The following is a 21,076-nucleotide window of genomic DNA, read 5'->3' on the forward strand; positions in this document are numbered from 1 at the left end:
ATCTTTAAGAGAAGAACGAGTTCTTACCCCATGTGTAGGATCACCAATGATTAGTTTCTTGGGGTAATTGTGATCATACCTCCATTCTTTAGGTAGATTGTTTGTACTTGAGGTTGTTCTTGTCGTTCTTCACCTTCCTCATCTTGTTTGTCTTCATGTTCTTTATCATCTTGAATTATTGAATCTTTTAGAGTGATCTCTTTCATCCATTCTATAAGAGGATCTGCATCATCAAAACCTTCATTCTTCCTTGAAGGAAGATCGTTAGTTTCATCAAAGACAATATGTATTGACTCCTCTACTACTAAGGTTCTTTTGTTAAAAACTCTAAAAGCTTTACTAGAAGAGGAGTAACCAAGAAAAATTGCTTCATCGGATTTTGCATCAAACTTTCCTAGTCTTTCTTTATCATTATTTAACACAAAACATCGGCAACCAAAAACATGAAAATATGCAATGTTTGGTTTTCTTCCTTTCCAAAGCTCATAGGGAGTTTTCTTTAAAATTTGTCTAATTAAAGCACGATTTAATATGTAACATGCTGTGTTAATAGCTTCCGCCCAAAAGTATCTTGGAAGGTTGCTTTCACATAGCATGGTACGGGCCATTTTTTCAAGGATTCTATTTTTTCTTTCTACTACCCCATTTTGTTGGGGTGTCCTAGGTGTTGAAAAATTATGGCATATTCCTTTTTCATCACAAAATTTTTTAAAATCTTAATTTTAAATTCGTTCCATGATTACTTCAAATATTTTGAATTGAAAAATCTTTCTCATTTGTGACTTTTCGATAAAATTTAAAGAAAACTTGAAAAGTTTCATCCTTGTGTGCCAAAAAAAAATCCATGTAAAACGAGAGAAATCATTTAATAATTACAAAATCATATCGTTTTCCTCCTAGACTAGTAGTTCTGGTAGGTCCAAATAAATCTATATGCAATAGTTCTAATGGTCTAGAAGTTGAAACAATGTTTTTAGATTTGAATGAAACTCTTGTTTGTTTACCTAGGAGGCATGCATCACAAATTCTATCCTTTTCAAAATTTAATTTGGGTAAATCAATAACCAATTCTTTCTTAATGAGTTTTGAAAATGAGTGCATGCTAATATGTGCAAGCCTACGATGCCAAAGCCAACTAATTTCATTAATCTTGGCATTCAAGGATACTAGGTATTGCATGTTTATTTTGGATAATCATTCAAATCTACCATATAAACATTGCCATGTCTATGCCCAACAAATTCAATGCCTTCATTAATAGGACTAGTTACAATGCAAACAGAAGATTCAAAAATAACTTTATATCCTTTATCACAGAATTGACTGATGCTTAATAAATTATGTTTTAAACTATTTATTAATAAAATATTTTCAATAAACTTGGAGGGAGTGATACAAATGTTACCTATATCGATGATCTTTCCTTTACCATTGTCTCCAAAGGTAACCATCCCTCCATTCTTAGCATCAAGTGTGATGAATTGGGATTCATCATCAGTCATGTGTCTCGAGCATCCGCTATCAAGATATCATTTTCGGTTTGCTCCTTGGGATGCTAGACACACCTGCAAGCAAAAGTCAAGTTTTTACTTTAGGTACCCAAACTTTCTTGGATCCTTTTTGGTTAGTCATAATGGTTCCTTTTGAACCCATATTTTCTTTGCATTAGAATTTAGAATTTAAGAAATTATCAGAGAGACAAGTGTACGACTTGTGACCTACTTTTTCACATTTGAAGCAAGTAATATTTGAAAACTTATTGTTTGAAGAGTTTACATAGATATTTTTTAGAAACTTTTGTTTCTTTAAGGGGTTGTAACCAAGACCAGCCTTATCATAAACAGCTTTTGATTTTCAAGAATCATATTAAGTTTATTAGAACTTAAAGTAAAATTTTCAACTATTGGTTTTAGCTTGGCAATATCATTCTTTAAGTTCAGATTTTCTTGAAGTAAGGTAGATTTTTCATTTGAAATACTCTCATTTTGTTTTAGTAGAGATTGATTCTTTGATTTTAACTCTTTGTTATTTACCCTTAGCTTCTTTAGTTCATCAATTAAATCATAAAAAGCTTCATGAAGTTCTTCAAAGGTAAAGTCAACAGGAGTTGAAGAGTTTACCTCATTTTCATGTGCCATAAGGCACAAGTTGGCTTGTTCAGTTGAGTCTTCTTCTTCGGAGCTTGACTCATCACTTCCACTCTAAGTAGCCATCATGGCCTTCTTCTTATACTTCTTGGGATCCTTCTTTAGTTGTGGGCATTCAGACTTAAAATGTTCTGGTTTCTTGCATTCGTAGCAGATAAGGGGTTGGTCTTTATCCTTTTCTTTGCTATATTCTTCTTTTGTGGGTGGCTTCTTCCTCATTCCTTGTTTCTTTTTCTTCAAAAATTTTTTAAACCTTCTAGTAATGAGAGCCATTTCTTCATCCTGCTCTTCATTTTCCGTATCATCAGTTTCTTCATCAAGTTGAGCCATGGATTTGAGGACGATTGTCCTCTTCTTTTTGACTTCTTCTTCTTGATATTGTTTCATGCTCAACTCATGTGTCATCAGTGATCCTAGAAACTCTTCCAAGGGTAGAATGTTCAGATCCTTGGCTTCTTGGATGGCGGTCACTTTGGCTTCCCAAGTTCTTGGTAATGACCTAAGAATCTTCCTCACGAGGTCACTGTTAGAATAAGACTTACCAAGACTTTTCAGACCATTTATAATATCAGTAAAACGGGTAACATTTCAGTTATAGATTTATCATGCTCCATTTTAAAAAGTTCATATTTATGCACGAGCATGTTAATTTTGGATTCTTTCACTTGATTAGTTCCTTTATGAGTTACTTCTAATCTATCCCATATTTTCTTAGCAGACATGCATATTGAAATACGATTGAATTCATTAGCATCTAGTGCACAATACAAAACATTCATAGCTTTAGCATTTAGTTGGGCCATTTTCTTATCAATCTCATCCCAATCTTTTTCGGATTTGGCTGATTCCACACCATCAATAATTTTAGTGGGTGTGTGAGGGCCGTTTACTATGATACTTCACATATCATAGTCGAGTGCTTGAATGAAGATTTTCATCCGAGCTTTCCAATAGGTATAGTTGGACCCATTGAAAAGTGGAGGTCGGTTAGTGGACTGCCCCTCGGCTAGAGAAGTGCCAACTTGAGTTGCCATAGATCTTTAGCTCTTTGATTGGTTAGATCAAAGTAGGGCTAGAGCACCGAGCTTTGATACCACTTGTTGCCCAGCTATGCAACCCAAGAGGGGGGGTGAATTGGGTTTCTAAAAATTTTAAACTTAACTTTCAACTTATGAAGATTATTTAACAATAGCAAGATAAGTAAGGAGAGTGTAATTGATTCAAGGATAATGGTTGAATGCAAGAATGTAAGAGAATAAAGAAGTTCTAAAGGAGAGCAATTAAGCACAACACAAACAAGAGGACTTATAGTGGTTCGGTGCCAACCCTGCACCTACATCCACTCCCCAAGCTCCTACTTAGAAATTTCAATCCACTAAACTGTATTCAACTTGAATACACTCGTCGGAACCTCCGACTCTAGCTATCCAAGCTAGAACACTTATTTTTCAAGTACAAGCCAACCCAATACAATCCGATTCAAGGTTCGGATCAACCTTCCCACGTTTTGAAATCCTTTCAAAACAAAAACAATAACTCAAAAAGAGTATTACAGTTAATTGCACAGAAATACAGATGAAGCTCCTTTAATGAGCGAATGAAGCTTTAAATACACTTTACTCAAATAGAAGAAAGCTCTTTTTGATTTTCTCAAGGTGGTTGGAGACTTGAATGAGCACTTGAGGAGTTGGTGAACTTGAATTAAAAGCTTCTTGAATGCTTTAAGTGGGTTTTTGCTTAGGGCTGAAATGTATGCTTGAAATCCTTTTCAAAACCCTTCTCTCTTTTTTTCTTTTTTTTGATTCTCTCCTTTAAGTCTTTTTTATAACTTCAAATAATGGTGGAGAGTAATCTGGGCTGAAATAGAGCCGTTAGAGCACATTAAATGAGCATTAAATGCAATTGAAACGGGTTAAAAACTAGCCGTTGCAGAACTTTCCGTCGCAGGGGTCGACTCATAGGGTCGACCTCTGTGGAACAGAACAGAAAACGACTGTTCTGTAATTTTGGCCTGCAAAGCAGCAGAGGTCGACTCATAGGGTCGACTCATGCCAAGGGGTCGACTCACAGAGAGTGCCAGCCAAAATTTCAATGTGCCGTTCAGCTTTTTAAGCCATGAGTCGACTCATGGGGTCGACTCAAGAATAAAAAATCTGATTTTCTTGCAAAATATATTTTCAAAAATATTGAAATTTTCTCCAGTAGACTGCACGTCTTTTGTTCGTATTCTTGAGGCTTCTGAATCAGGTATTGATGAAATTACGATTTTACCTTTGAAATGCAATAAATCTTTTTCCAAGCCAAAATCATTAGTAATCCCTTCAAATACTTTGTAATCATCAAAATCAATTCAAGGAGCAACAACAGTTCAGTTTTCTTTGGATATTCTTGTCCTACATCTTAGAATGAAGTTCACAAATTAGCACAGAAACTCATATTATGTTGCCACTACTGTAACTGTGTTTTCCTTATATTTTGTTTGCAAGTCTGTCCATCGTTCAGAAATACGAGCATGCATTACGAAGGCTTTGGCATTTTGAATGGATTTTATTTATTAAAAGTAAACATAATTTTATATGATATGATCTCATATCATGCTCCATTACTTGTGTCCGTCACTGTTGAAGGCACCCCAACATTAGCAGTCAAAATGGTGCAATTTGCTTGGACATTTTGAAAGATCAATGGAGCCCTGCCCTCACTTTGAAAACTGCATTGCTCTCGCTGCAAGCTCTGCTGTCAGCACCTGAACCTGATGACCCCCAGGATGCTGTTGTTGCGCAACAGGTATAAAATTATATTCCGCGCTCCTTTCCACTTGAAAATCTACGACATGATATGTTAATTTTTGTATGTATATTGATCACCCTTCCCATCTTGCAGTACCTGCGTGATTACCCTACTTTTGTCGCTACAGCTCGCTACTGGACGGAGGTCTTTGCCAAAAGGACATCAGTTGGAATTGAAGAGAAGGTGCACCTCATATAAATTGTTTTTGTGTTTGCATACAAGAGCTTGTAATCTAATGAATTTACTTTTTCTTAATGATTTCAGGTGCAGAAGCTGGTGGAAATGGGTTTCCCTGAGGATTTAGTGAGGAACACACTGGAGAGTGTAAATGGTGATGAGAACATGGCTCTTGAAAAGCTGTGCTCAGGCTGAAGCCCATGCTTCTTACTTCAAGGTGTATTTTTTTTTAAATCCATCCAAACTGATCATCTTCTTCCATCATCTTTACTCTAGTTAGCTTCTTAGTTACAATTTGACATGAAAAATGTTACTTGGCACATGTAACAGAGATGCCTTATAGTTAACAAGTTTCTTACTATAATTTTTTGCTTATTCTCTCTTATTAACTTGCATGATAACGTCTTCAAGGACATGGACAATCTCTCCCTCCTCCCCCCCTCTGGTACATTGAGAGAAGTAAGCCTAAAAACGAAAAAACAGAACAAAGCCTAATCTAATATATGTATATATATATATATATATATATGAAAGCATAAACTAAATGAAAGTTTGTTAGCAAGTTAAGCTGTCTACGTAAGCATCAACTTATCATCTATGAATGTCACGTGGATTAAAAAAAACTATAAAGTATTATTAAATTAAATAAAAAAATATTATAATATTAAATGACTGAATTGAAGATCATATATATGAATTAAATGATGCGATTAAAGTATGACATTATTGTATTTGTATAGTTAAAATTTATTTATGTATATAATCAAAAATATGGATTGATATGAAGAATTTAAATGGACATTATTTTACCATATTGATTGATTAGTTTAAAAAATAATTAATTTTAAAAAATAATTAAAGATATGATCTAGAATCTGCGCACAACGTAGGGGCTCAAAACTAGTGGAAAAAGGAATGGAAGTTTTAAGAAACTACAACCAAGTCCCTCTGCAATAACAATATAGGCCAGTTGAGAGGGAAGATAAATGCCTACACCAGTCTTGGCTAACCGATGAGCAGACTTTTCCGTTACCTGACCACAAAATGTGGTATGCCTTGAATGTGTAGACTGCCTTGCTGATCTCCCACACATCCTGATGTGCGGGTATATCATGAGGACTAGAGTGATATGAGTTATTAATCTACTGAATAAAAGTCCATGATCTCCTTCAGCCCAGATTTGAGAGGCTTTTGTATTCATAGGCTGCTGTGCAAATACTTCCCACGCTGCCCGGAGTTCAGCCTCTGGTACTGTTGAACGCATCCAAGCAGGTCATGAGATTTGGTCCAGGATAAATGGATCCTGTGCAGATAAAGAAGGTTCTGAGATTCCAACGTATGCGCAAGGTCCTATGCAGATTAACTAGGAGGCCAACAGGAAGTTTGGTGGAGTAAAATATTGTAGGAGTTTTTAGATGGTGAGAGTTTCTAGAGAGATGCTCTGGCGATTTTAGAGGGAGAAACCTTAATCACCCAACGAGCCTTCCAAGCCTTCCATCCTCAAACTTACGATTACCGACGACAAATTGTTGGAAGATTGGCTCATCTCAACAAGCCAGAAGAGAGCTAAGGAAAAATCAAAGGATCGAATCTCATCTGCAGCATTTTAAATCTTCAACCCGGGACGAAGACCTTCATCTAGGAAAGTCTTCTTCACCCAATGCCACAATGCATCAACGCTTCTTCAAGTTCTTCCCACCTACCAACAGGAAATGGATTCACACTCCATCTATAAAAGCAAATGATGCATGCCTGAATCTCCACCCACGGAAAAGACACCGAATCAAAAAGCCATCTCATCGTGTCTCTTCAACAATCCTTCTGAAGCCCCCCTCATCCTCTCAAGCCTTGCATCGTCAACTGCCATTATTCAGAGCAAATGCTGTTCCATTGGACGGAGGCCGTCTATTGCGTCCAAAACTTCCACTTGACCTGCAGTTAAGAAAGACCTCTACCCTGCATACAGCAAATCACCATTACCCCGATCTACCATGAGATTACCTTCGCCGTTCCGACAATAACTCTCTTAATTTCTCTTCAGCTACCTCTAAATACCCTAACAGCCTCCAACCTTCACTTCACGGCAAATCTGCAGCAGAAGGTGGGGGATATGCACTTAATGGCAAAGATGCGCAACGTCGAAGCTACGCAGCAGTTCTTAAAGGCACTGTTGGAAGCCACTGCAGCCAGCGAAATGTGGATAGCAAAAATCTCCGATCTGAAACTCTCAAGCGGCAAGGACGATCATCTTATTAGATGACAACACAACAGCTGTTGGTGCAGAATTTCATCGAAGTCAGAGAAGCTGGAATTGGGATGACCGCGGCCGTCGCCGGGACCTATAAAGAAAATCTAAACCAGAGTTGGGGATACTCCGATAAGACCTTCCGACGTTCAAATCAGTACTCTGCTTCAACAGAAATGAAGTGCTCGAGCGAAAATTTTGGCAGAGTTTCGAGATAGAGTTACCAGCTTAGAGAAGAACGTATCTGGGGGTCCTTATTCATAGACGGAGGGCGTAACTGACTGACAGCGACGTCTGCAACCGTCTGGTAGTGGACCGCTCAGAGCCGCATCGAGTTTGTTACAGAGAGTAGTGACGTCAGGGGTCATTCAGGGCCACGTAGAGCTTGTTGCGGAGAGTGGAGTGGTGTCCGTTGTCGGGACTTGCCAGAGAGTGGTGGAGCTGCATGGAATCCATTGCAGAGAGTGGAGCAGGATGGCGGCTCTTGTCGTGGCTTATTAGAGGGTGGTGGAACTGTATGGAATCCGTTGCAGTGAGTGGAGTAAGGTAGTGGCCCTGGTTGTGGCTTGTCAGAGAGCTCGGATCTGTCGGCTGAAGCTCAGCTGGGATGCCTGATGGAACAGAATGGCTCTTTATATCGTCGTTCTAGGAGAGGCTCGGATGTTCCGAGGTCGCTGACGAATCTACTGTTGTCGGACGCTTCGGATGCTGACGTTTCAGGCGGGAGTCACCTGCTGTAGGAGCTCGGACGAAGATTTTTGTTGACGAAGTCCGGAGAAGTTCGTCTGGGATTTATCTGATGCGGAAGCTCGTCCGAAGATCGTCCACCGGGGAAGTCCGATTTTATGGGGAGCCTGGCAGGAGGTCGGCCGGCGATGGACTTCAGATAGCGCGGGGAGGCTCGACAGACATTGGAGGCGATTGGCTATCGCAGGGACCCAGTTGCTGGAGCTCGTCCGTCATAGAAGCTCGTCCGGAATCTATCCGCTGGAGAAGTTCGGGCGGGCTTCGGTTCTCACGAGAGGTCGAAAGGGGGCCGTTTATTGTAGGAGCTCGAGCGAGGACCAGTTGTCGTGGAAGTTCGGAGTAGTGTCCCGCTGTAGAAGTTCGTCCAGAGCCCACTCGCTACGGGGTAGCTCGGTTGAAGTCTACCTATAGTAGAAGTTCGGAAGAAATTTGTTTATAATAAAGGTTTGAATGGAATTTGCTTACAGTAGACGTCTGGGATAGACAGCCCGCTGTAGGAGTTCGGAGTAGACCGTTCGTAGTAGAAGTTCGGCTCTCGCAGGAGCTCGATCGAGATCCGGAAGATGATCGACCACCGTAGAAACTTGGAAGGAGTCTGGTTACTGTAGAAATCTCGTTGTTGGGGAGCTCGGATGCTGACGAAGCCGGGAAGAAGTTCGGAGTAGGGTCGTCCGTGGCCGGAAGAAGTCCAGGAGAGACTCGGGGAATGGTTGGCTGCTGTAGGAGGTCGACTGCCAGTGAGGCCCAGAGGGCCTTTGGGACGGCCCGATGGGTGAACGCAGAAGTCCATTGTCGGAGAAGTCCGGACGGCCGAGGGAGTTCGGAGAGACGCCACATACAAGGTCGGGAGTTGGAAGAGCCCCGAAGGATCGATCTTTTACAAACTTCGGCCGGAGGAGGTATTTTATACCCAACAATAGCCAATCTTAATTTTTAAACTCCATAGGTAAATAGTCCCCGCCTACCCATCCACTCCTTTAAAAAGGGGGTCTATTTTCGGTGCGGAAGCTGCGACCATCTTAAGCAGAGCTGCCAGAATCCGATAAAGTGTCTTAGATGCCATTGCTTTGGACACTCTGCCAGATCTTGCAAAGTCCCTGCTTCCTCAAATCTATCCACTTCCCCACTTCGGCAAACAACCACTACCATCAAGATGCAAGCTCGCAGGAGCCCACCACCAACTATCCAAACCAGCCATCCACTCAAAAGTATTCCTACCACCCTCCTGCGAGTGTGAAGACATCTCTGAGTATCTTCATCGTGGAGCTTTTGTTGAAGTTTTTGGCAGACTAGTTAAGGTTGACAATGTCTCCTCTATCCTTGCCCGAAGGACCAATAGGTCTGCTTCATGGACTACCAGGAAGCTTTCACAAAGCACCTTCTTTGTCTCTGCCCTGATTTTGACAAGTTCACTACCTCATGGCTCAAGGACACATCTGTGGAGATGGGTTTACTCTGACTGTTAATCACTGAGATTCCTATAGGGGTGCCTTCAATATAGACTAAAACTTAATGTTTATGCGTCACTGATTAACCTTCCTCTCTAGCTCTGGACTATAGATGCTGTTGCAACAATTATTTCAGGATTTAGGGTTCCCTATCGAGCTAGTAAATTGAGCCTTCGATGGGAACGCCTAACAAGCTTTGACGTTGTTTTCTTGTGTGAAAATATAGAGCTCATCTCATAAATAGTTGAGGTGAAGATTGGCCAACACATTTTCAAAGTTTCTATGGTCATAAACTTTGTTTTGGAATAGGACCCAACTTTTGATGGCACAACCATGGGCTCACCGGACAGCACAGACATTGGAGAAGATGATGGATGGGAATTTTGGACAAACAATGAAATGCATACACCTCCTCACTCAGAAGAGGGATGACGGCAGCAGCAACAGGATGATACCACTTCTCTGATGGATCATGAAACATCCGGAGCAGGGAAACAATCTACCGCCCATCACTCGCTGCCAGCCGACCAAACCTCAAAGCGCAGACTACAGTCATTGCTAGAGGAGACCACCACCATGACTGACTCGACCGACCGTCGCCACCATTTGGAACCTGGTCCAACTTAACTAGGTCCTCGTTAGTGCCATCGGTAACTCCCTTATGCTCTATTATGCTGACAAGACGCCCATCATCCATCTCATTTTTACCTTACCGTAAAAGATCCGCCTGTCAGACTGGATGACCCCTTCAGATTCAAATTTCAAACTTTCAGAGACCGTTGCCTCCTCCCTTTCACTATCATTCGATTTGATTTCATCCAGTGGTGTGACTTCATCACCCCTTACCTCTTCCCACAGTCACAACAAGCCGTCTGTTGTCTTTGACAAAAAAATTATCTCGATAGCTAGGGCCTTCTCATTTATCCTATTAGCTTTGTATGCAATAGACGGCGAATCAATGAGCAAAGGATCTGAAACCCTTCGTGGCCAAGTGAGACACCCGACCACTGCAAACCCACACCCTGCTGAAACTCTACCTTCCACACCTGCAAAGTGTGGCGTTAGACTGTGCACAAAAAAGATCAAATCCTTGGGTCTATTTGAGATAGAGCTTTCATCGCAAGACCTGATCTACATTAACTCCCTTACCATTGCTGAAGTCAAAACATAGGGTAGACATTGCGGCATCATCTTTAACGACTATAGCAATTCAGACATCGCCAAACTGAGGGATATGAAGAAAGCAAGATGCAACCAGACAACACCAGTTTGCCTTTGAATAGGTTGGATCATAGTGTTTTGAAATCCATGAGTCAGCAACTTTTTGGAATGACAATATCCAAGCAGACCTCATCACTTCTCTCCATCTTCATCTCCCGTACTAGCTATCAGATGGATTTGCTTTCAATTTTGTTTGGACAGCACAATACCTTCATGCTGGCCTTTTGTATCAGAAAGCTATCTCTTGAACCGAGATTAACCAGGTTGCTTCTGCATGTTTCATGGTTGTATGCTGTCAATGCTTCAATGCATATTCCTGTTTTTCATTGTCTCTTACCATGTTGCTATTATTCTGGAATGTGAGAGGATTAGGTAAATCAAACAAAAGGAATTTGGTCTGTGACATTGTTGTGCAATCCCGATGCACGATTTCTTGCTTCCAAGAAATAAAGCTAAAAGAGACCCTTCCCAATCATGTCACCACAGCCTGTGGCATGAACTTTGACTCCTGGTAGGCCCTTAATGCAAATGGCTCAAGAGGGGGCCTTTTCAATTGCTAGAACTTGAATCAAACTCAAGGAATCCTCTTCTACATGGGCACATACTCTCTCAGCACCCTCCACAGTCCTATTCATTCTACTCCTAATAGCATGGATTGGTTGATTACCAATGTATACGGACCTAATGAACATAGCTTGCAATCCAACTTCTTCTCAGAGCTTACCTCCATTCGACAACTTTGGCAAGGCCCCTGGGTCATTATTGGAGATTTCAATGCCATCCGATTCACCAGAGAATGAAAGGGTATAGGTGGTGACAGCTTTGTCTCAGATGAATTCAATATGTTCATAGATAATCACCAACTCATTGAGATCAAACAAAAATATTTGTCATTTACTTGGTCCAATCATAGATATACTCCCTTATTGGCAATGTTGCATCGTTGCCTAGTTTCTGCTGACTGGTTGGAGCTAAATCCCTTTGCAATGCTTGTGCCGCTACCAAAAACAACCTCAGATCACTTTCCACTATTCTTGAAGTTTAATCGATGCCCACAATGTAATAAGATATTTCACTTTGAAAACTTTTGGCTTCTCCATCCAGGTTTTGATGAAATGGTAAGGACCTACTAGATAGCGGTGCCAAATGGTAAAAATGCATCAGCAAATTTGGTTTATAAGTTAAGATACCTTAGATCAAAACTCAGATTATGAAACAGGTCAGCCAACGGCAACATTATTCATAGAAAAAATAGTATCAAATAGAAAATTCTAAAACTTGACTCCCTGGAAGAGACTATGATCCTCATGTCTGATCAAATTCCAGCAAGACAGTCTCTCAAACAACAACTGGAGCTGATATTAAAAAAGGAAGAAATCTTATGGTGACAAAGATCGAAAATCAACTGGCTAAAATATGGTGACAAAAATATCAAGTATTTTCATGCTTATGCCTCTAATAAGAGAAGGAAAAACTTTATCTCAAGCATTGAACATCAAGAGAAGGTCACAACAGATCCTAAAGAGATCAAGACGCCTTTACCTTAGTGTATTCTCAACTTTTTGGGGAGATGAATGAGAGCTCCCTGACACTGGACTGGTCAGTAATATTCTCGAAAAACTTACGCAATGAAGCAATACTTGAGCAGCCTTTCACTGAAGAGGAGATTAGGGAAGCAGTCTTCAATCTCCCTAAAGGTAAGGCACTAGGTTTGGATAGTTTTTCAGTAAAATTCTTTCAGCGATTCTGGGATCTACTTAAGCCTGACCTCCTTAAATTTTTTGATGCCTTTTTCAATCATAATGCAGACATCTCAAGGCTAAACTTTACTTTTGTTTCATTGATACCTAAAAAGCAAGATTGCAGAAGGGTTAGAGATTATCACCCAATTAGTCTAATGAATGGGATGTTGAAGATCATCACTAAGGCATCAAGTACCAGGCTATCTAAAGTTCTCAGCTCCCTGACCACAGACGCCCAATCTGCTTTCATTAAAAATAGACATATAAATGATTCCTATCTAAGCGTATCAGAGATTATAGCTGTTAGCACTAAATCAAAATCCAGAGGTTTAGCTCTTAAATTGGATTTTGAAAAGGCTTTCGACAATGTTAGCTGGAAATTCATTCTTGCCATCCTGAAGGCAAGAGGATTCAGTGAACGTTGGTGCAAATGGATAGAATGCATTCTATCTTCTAATAAGATGGCGCTACTCATAAATAGCACCCCTACCAGATGGATTAATGCAAAACATGGGTTAAAAAAGGTGACCCCATATCACCACTCTTTTTCATTCTCATTACAGACTCTCTGCACCGACCAAAAATAAGGTCCTCCATAGAATCGCCTACTCAAAAATCACATCAGAGGTCTTATGCTTTCAATATGCCAATGATACAATGATCCTCGGTGATGACAACTTGAGTCACATTCAGCACCTAAAGTTTATCCTTTACTCTTTCGAGTTGCTTTTAGGGTTGAAGATTAATTTTAATAAAAGTGCACTATATGGTATCAACTTATCAAAAGAAAGAAGCAAGCAGCTGGTGGCTGTTTTAGGTTGTCCCCTCTCCTCTCTACCAACTATATACCTAGGATTTCTACTACACAATGGAAAAAGGAGAGCAGTTGATTAGAATTTTTTAGTAGAGAAAATAGATAAAAAACTATCAGCTTAGAAAGGTAAGTTTTTATCTATTGGAGGATGCCTTACTCTGGTCGATGCAATTCTGAGCTCTCTTCTCATTTTTGGAATGTGAACCTTCCTTCTCCCTTCCAATGTGTAGATCATATTGACAAGGGAAGGAGAGACTTTCTCTGGAGAGGAGGAAACAGTGTGCAAGTGGACACCATCTAGCTAGATGGCCAACAAGTATGCAAGCCAAAGAAGTTTGGAGGATTGGGGATTTTGAATCTTTGATTATTCAACAAGTGTATGCTACTTAAATGATGGTGGAGATACTACAAAGAACATAAGAGAGAATGGAGGAAACTAATATCAGACATGTACTATAAAAATGAGGCAGTATCTCTAAGAGAAGCTCATGGCATTTAGTTGGCATCGACTGCTTGGAAAAATGTCCAGCAGGTTCATCAATTATTTAAAGCAGGGATTGAATTTTAGATTGGAGATAGAAAAGAAATAGCTTTCTAGATTGATCGTTGGTACGAAGATCAACTACTAATAGACATCTTCCCAATGCTCTACCTTCATACACACAACCTGGCGATATGTGTCCATGATACTGTTAACATCCAAGATCTTCATGAACTCTTCCATTAGCCACTTAGTACCCAAACAATGAATGAATTTCCATAATTTCGACGTCTTATTAACTCAACTGTCATCAAGGGAGGTGCTGGCATAGTTATCTAGAGATGGAGCCAAAGCAAAAATTTCAAAATCAGGGAATGCTACTCCTTCCTTAGCCGTGGCGATATCCTTTCAAGCTTTGCCTAGGTAATTTGGGAGTTGCCTCTCCCAACAAGAACTAAAGTATTCAATTGGCTGATCTTCAATAACAAGATCCTCACAGCAGTCAATTTCAAGAAACGAAACTTTCCAGCTCTACCTCAATGTGTGCTCTGTTATATGAAAGAAGAATCCATAGATCATTTTTTTCTCACTTGTAAATACTCCACATAAATTTGGAAACACCTCCTTCTAAAGCTGCACTTAACAACATTGGCCTCCCTTCCACCCACCATTCATGAATTCTGAGGAGGATGGAGAGGAAGATTACCGCAACAGGCACTTAAACTTAGATGGGACTGCATTGCTGTCGCTTGCATCTGGGGCATTTGGAAGGAAAGGAACAATAGGATCTTCAAATTCATAGCAAACTTCCTTCTCAAAACAATAGAAATTAGCTAGTCAATTTTGAAGGATTGGCTCACTTATGCCAATGTCAGCAGTAACATCCAAATTCCTCACATACTTGAGAATCTACGATAAAGATTATTATTCTGTTGCTGTTAAACCTCGATACAATCTATTGTTACTGTGGGGTTCGACAATTGAGGATCAATGGAGAGTGAAGGAAATGCGAGACTAGATGATGTGAAGCATAAAGATGAAGTCATAACAGAACACCAAATAATGAAGTCATAATTGATGAGGCAGAGCAATGTCATCATGAGGTTGTATCTGACTCACAGAGGAATTACAGGTTTATAGAACTAACGGACCTTACAAGTATGAGGATTTATAGGTGTCTTAGGTGCTTGAGGAGTGGATAGGACTGCTTCTTGGTTCAATTCTCTGGTTGGCTCTTACCGTTGGCAGATGATGATTATAAAATCTGACTAATTGACTTCCGATGACATTCCGATGGTTGCTGATTGATGGTGAGCGATGTGAGGGAGCTATGGCGAGCTGTGATGAGGTGAAGGATAAAGACGAATGATAAAGGACAACTGATCATCGAACACTGAGATATCTACAGAATGAAAGATCACTTAAGATGTCGAAATGGAAACAAAATGAATCAGCTCATGGGACTGTATATGGCTAAGAGAGGATTTACAGGTTTCTAGAGTTAACAGGTTTTATAACTATGAAGATAAGTTTCTCAGGTAATGTAAATAGATAGGGATGGCAAAATCGATCTGACCCGATGGGTATGCACCCTACCCAAATCTGGTCAAACTCGAAAAATAGGATTTGACCAAGTTTGGGTTCAGATTTGGATAAAACCCATAAACTATAGCACAGATATGGGTAGGGTATGGGTAGTGCTGTTTTCTACCCAAACCCAAATTCGAATCTGATCCGAACCTATGGGTATGGGTAATACCCGAACCCATATCCGAATATATATGTTTACAATTCTATTTTGGTAATTCTGTTTTGGTTGATAATATGGATAAAATTATTTTGGTTATTTATATGTTTTATGTTGAATTATAATTTTATTTCTATGTTTGATTTATATAAATCTGGACTTATAAATTATGTTCTATGTTGAATTGGTAATTTTGTTTTGATTGATAATATGCATAAAATTATTTTGGTTGTTTATTTTTTTTGGATATGGGATAGGCATGGAGCGGGCATAGGTTGGGTATGAGAAAATAGGTTATCCATGGGTATCTCCGAACCCATTGGGTATGGGGATGGGTATCTCTTTTCTTACTCGATCGGATATCGGGTAGGATTTGGGTATAAGATATTAAGTTTGAATTTGAGAATGAATAGTATAATATCCGATCTAAACTCTATCCATCGCCATCCCTATAAACAGAGTATCAATTCTCCTGTATTTCTCAATTGTTGAATTCTACTCAGCATCTTTTTTGGACTCATCCTCTGTAATATTCCAATTTACCAATAAAATACAGATGGCAGTCTCTGCCTCCTTTTCCATAAAAAAAAATAGGAAGTTTGGTGAAGCACAAAGGAGCCAAGTATTCCAAGGGACCGAAGGATGCTGTCGTCAGACGTGCAGCCACGTCCATATCTGATGGATAGCGTTTGGACGGTGAGGGAAATTCTTCGGGGGTTTCCCCTCAATTACGTTTGTTTTTAATTTTTCCTATATGGTGTGTGTGTGTGTGTGTATAGTTTTTTTTCTGAGAAGTGAGGAAGGATGCTGGTGTGCACGATGATCATCCCCGTCTAGATTCTTAGGAATGTTTCATCCAAGAGGCCGGTATGTTCAGAACTTTTGGTTGCTAAGGTGTTACGGTCGGGGCAAGCCCCGATTCACAGGGTAAAGGAGCAGTTATCTTACCTTACTCTCCACGTAATCACCTGGGTTTAGGTACGCATGAACGGGGGATCATTGACTACCTCTCTCAATGACTTCACCAACTTGACAAGTTGGCACCTAGGGTTCAAGTAGAGAAGACTAAATGAAATACAATCGATAGAACAATGTTTGAGCTTAGGGAGGAACAGAAGTTTAATCTTTTTGGACTTTCTTTCTCTTTTTTTTTTTCCTTTTTTTCTTTCTTTTTGTATGTCTCTGTATATAAAGGAGCTTCAGAGCCAATTAAGCTCTCTGTGGTTGACTTTTGAACCTTATCTTGTTTGTAATTTAGTGAGACGTCTTTGTTGTCAAGCTTAGGTATGGCCAACAATCTTTCTGAGGTTCCTTGGGTGGTTAGTGGGTAGGTTCTCAACCTTATTCAATGGAAGGATGATTTTAGACTAGTGTAAGAAGAGTTTGATGCGCTCCCTCTTCAGGATCCGGTTTCCTCGTATTGGAGTTCGGACACTTTAATTCCGTTGGTTGCTACGGTTGGTTATACACTTTGTGTGGATGAATCAACCACAAAGTGGAGTAACCTGGACAATAAACCTGCTAATACGTTGATCTCTACCAAGAAATCCTTTGATTTGCTTTTCATTTGTTGAGGATGGCATTTCTAAGCTGTTCTTTTTTTTTTTTTTTGAAGAAAACGGAGGAAGTAAGGAACTTCCACCAGAGAATAATGTATTAATATTAGTTACAAAGATCAGGATATGCACGTCCTATGGATGTGGGCTCATCGAATCCTGGGAGAAACGAGGTCCCAAGCAAAACAACTGAATCTCCTATGACCTGAAGACCGTCAACAAAAAAACAGACTTTGCTGAAAATATACAGGATTGAAAAAGACCTGCTAAGATCCTTCCAGACAGTTACAGAACATGCCAAAGTTTTTTACGCTTCCTCAGCTTTCACGTGTCAACAATACTACGCCAAATCTTTTGTACCTGTTTCCAATCGTCGTTACGGTTTCGAAGGAAAACTCCGGATATTAATTCTTATCTGTGGAAACAGGGGAAGTAGATAGGTTTGCAGGTTGAAGCTGCCTCCTTATAATTGTCATTGCATGGTTTTGAGCATATACCGTGCAGTCTGAAAAGAAGGCTACCATTCGGTTACTGACTACGCTGTGTGAAAAAGCTTCAAATTTAAAGACCCGGCTATTCCTTTCTTTCTAGATACACCAAAAACCCACTGCTAAGACAGCATCCCAGGCTTTAGTCCATTCTGAATCACTTATCTTGGGTCTCCAAAGATACCAGACATTTCTAAGATGTTTTTAACTTTCAGAGGATCATTCTCTATTCTCGACCAACAATAAAATGAAGAAACTTCATGGAACCTGCTCCGAGCACACATTTGGTGGGTTTTAATCCCAACTTATTCTTTTGTCGCTTGGCAAACAATTCTTGCCAACCTTGTGAGTGTCCTCCTGGTGTTCTTGACTTGGTCATTGTTGGGAGATATTTCCTCCTTGGGCCGAAGACAGGGGCAAGTGGCTATAGACTGGTGAATGCGGTAAGGTGACCCGATCCTAGCTTCGGTCTATAATAATCTTTGAACCTAAACCGCTGTCCTGAGCAGAATTCAAGGATCGATCTCTGTTGGCTTCATCATCATATTTCCTTCTCTCTGTAGTGACCGACTTTCAACACAGACAACTACTAATAGCGGGGTATTTGGGCATACTAAGCTCTGACTTCGGCCATAAGCACCCATCGATCCTCATCTTGCTTGGTGAGACCCAACTTGACCATTTTCTTTCCTCAACATCCGCTTCTATTAAATTGTGCCGAATTCTCGACTAAAGAGGTAGGACTGATCTCACCTATACTTTAATTCAAAATTCAATATCGCCCATGACTTTCAGTTGATTCTGGAACGGAAAAGAAAGTTGCGATAACCACCCCATCGATCTTGATCGGAAGTCTCGCCATGCCGCACCTGAATCACCCCATGATCTCTCTCGATAGTTAAACGGCTCTAACCTACAAAAAAATCTACAGGGAACCTCCCAAGGTACACGATCATAATTCTATAAACACTCCTCATCTTTTTTTTGTGATCTGATTTGAACGTCGAAGGATTCCCACCGGAGCTAACTCCGATTAGGACTTATGTGTAGATTTTTCAATCGGGAGGATATGCCACCACTTCAATTTCTTTTGACCGCGATCCAGATTTCAATGGCAACAGATTGGCACTAGAGGAAGGGTTTAACCCAATTTAAGAAGGAGCACCAAACTACAATTATGGCACCACGACGAGCGTCCATCTGGAGATTTCTTACCACTACCACCTCCCAGCCCATGGAGAATGCGGCGGTCCAGCAAGTTCTGGTGCAATTGCAGTCGGAGGTCCAGCAACCACCTCCCCCATCGACAGCGACTGTCAGCGTGGAACAGTTTCAATTACTATTCCAGCAAGTTCAAACCTTGACCACTGCCGTCAAGATGATGCAACAGCTATATGCAGCATTGTCGGTGGTGGCACCAGCAGTGGTGACTACGGTCGCATCTCCACCGGCCAACACAGTATGGTGGTGAATCCATCTTCAACAATTCCTGCACAGTAGCCTGCAGCAGCATCGCAGGTGCGACCTCCACCCCCCCCACGAAGCCCTGAGTGGGGAAGGCCGACTAACTACAGTCGATCCTGAAGTCCCAAACCAAGAAAATGACGATCGTCGAGTCCTCATTCTAGGCAGGACTCAAGGCCTAGTCGGCGATCTCCCTATAATGTTCTGAAAATCATACTGCTGCTAACATCGACCGTAAATTTCAAGAGATATATGAGCAGATTGATGTGATTTGTCACTAAGCATCGACTTTCGATGATGGATATAACACTAATCCACCATTCAGTAACCAGATAATATAAGAGCCACTCCTCCTGAACTTTAAGATGCTACAACTTGAGAGCTACCATGGGATCACCGATCCTATGGATCATTTGGAGAGCTTCAAGTCCCTGATGCTCATCCATGGGCTAGTTGATGCCACATTTTGCCGTACCTTTCCATCAACTTTGAAAAGTATAGCCAGGCATTGGTATACCAGTTTGAAGCCTCAAACGATCCATTCTTTTGATTAGATGAGCCGGCTATTCATTGGCCATTTTGTGAGGAGCCGGAGGCAGCAAAAAGGATTGGACTCTCTGATAAACATGAAGCAGAGAGAAGGAGAGTCCATCAGATCTTACCTCAGCTGTTTTAATGTGTCATACTAGAAGTGCACAACCTAGATCAATCGGTTGCAATGGCCGCCCTGAAGGGCGGATTACTGAAGAACGATCTTCGTTGTTCTCTGGAGAAGACCTATCCTCAAGACTTTGCTGATATGTTGGCCTGAGCAAAAAAATATGCTCGGATAGATGAGGCATTTGGAGGCAAGCCCCCAGTGATTCCTACTAAAAATAAGAGGAAAAAAAGGCCGGAGTCTCCCACAAGGAGCCAGTAGCACCCTCATTCTCCTTCCAGACATCGAAGATCTAAAACTCCTCTGCACAATTCTTGATAGAGGGACAATCCTTAACAAGATCGTCGTATGCCTCCATAGGGAAGGTTCACTAACTACACTCCTCTGAATGCTGCCCAATCCTAAGTGCTTATGGAGATCACAGATCAGATTCCAAAGCATCGAGGCTGAAGTCTAGTCCCAGTCAGCAAGATCCAAATAAATATCACCTTTATCATTGTGACCATGGCCATGATATTGAAGACTGTATCTAGCTTTGAGATGAAATTGAAGAACTTATTCGGCACGATCACTTGGACCAATTCATCTGATGTCAACAGGATCAACAGGAGGAGTGACAAAGATTACTGGCTCCACTTGAACTGCAGCAGAGGGAGCCTTCTGAAGATCAACCTCCGATAGGGATGATCAATGCGATAATTGGATGATCCCATGAAAGGACGGAGGAAGTAGTTGAACCATCTAAGAAGTCGAAGGTCGAAGAGTCCCTTGCTTTCACTGAGGAAGATGCCCGAGGGATTCAGTTTTCATATAACGACGTGATGGTTGTAACTCTAAATATTATAAATTATGATGTACATCATATCTTAGTTGATAATGAAAGTTCGACTGATATTTTATTTTATAATACTTTATCACAAATGGGCATATCATTGAAATGATTGAGATGGATGGACACCCCACTTGTGGGGTTTACTGGGGATGCTGTGCCAGTCGAGGGGGTGATAACTCTTCCTGTAATAGCTGGATGATCCCTCTGAAGGAAAAATCTCCTTTTTCCTTTATAAGATCTTTCAGATTTCATCAAATCTGGGGTGGAATAATTTAAAAATTTTATCCTACGCTATTTCAGATCTAATATCTATTAGATTTAATTTTATTATTTATATTTAAAATCTAAATTAAATCTAAAAGTATGAGAAGTATAGACATACCTCAAGGGTAATCTGATTACCCTGTAGATGATCTCTGCACAGCCCGAGGTTCTGATGTAGCCACGCAAATGTCTGGCCTCTATCGATATCCATTCAGGCAGGACCTGGAACATCTTCTCCTCACAAATCTACGCTCC

General features: G+C 40.6%; 1 protein-coding gene across 2 annotated transcripts in view; it reads left to right on the forward strand.

The window, feature by feature from the left end:
• Positions 1-5,478, forward strand: part of LOC105034671 (ubiquitin-conjugating enzyme E2 27) — a 15,560-nt gene extending 10,082 nt beyond the window's left edge. For both annotated transcript variants that reach the window (XM_010909911.3, XM_010909912.3), the window contains 3 exons: positions 4,775-4,934; positions 5,031-5,120; positions 5,202-5,478. In XM_010909911.3, the coding sequence (XP_010908213.1) occupies positions 4,775-4,934; positions 5,031-5,120; positions 5,202-5,309 (358 nt within the window). In that variant the 3' untranslated portion in view covers positions 5,310-5,478. The remainder of the gene's footprint in view (positions 1-4,774; positions 4,935-5,030; positions 5,121-5,201) is intronic.
• Positions 5,479-21,076: the final 15,598 nt, after the last annotated feature.

This window comes from Elaeis guineensis, chromosome 7, assembly GCF_000442705.2.
Source record: "Elaeis guineensis isolate ETL-2024a chromosome 7, EG11, whole genome shotgun sequence".
NCBI classification, from domain to species: Eukaryota; Viridiplantae; Streptophyta; class Magnoliopsida; order Arecales; family Arecaceae; genus Elaeis; species Elaeis guineensis.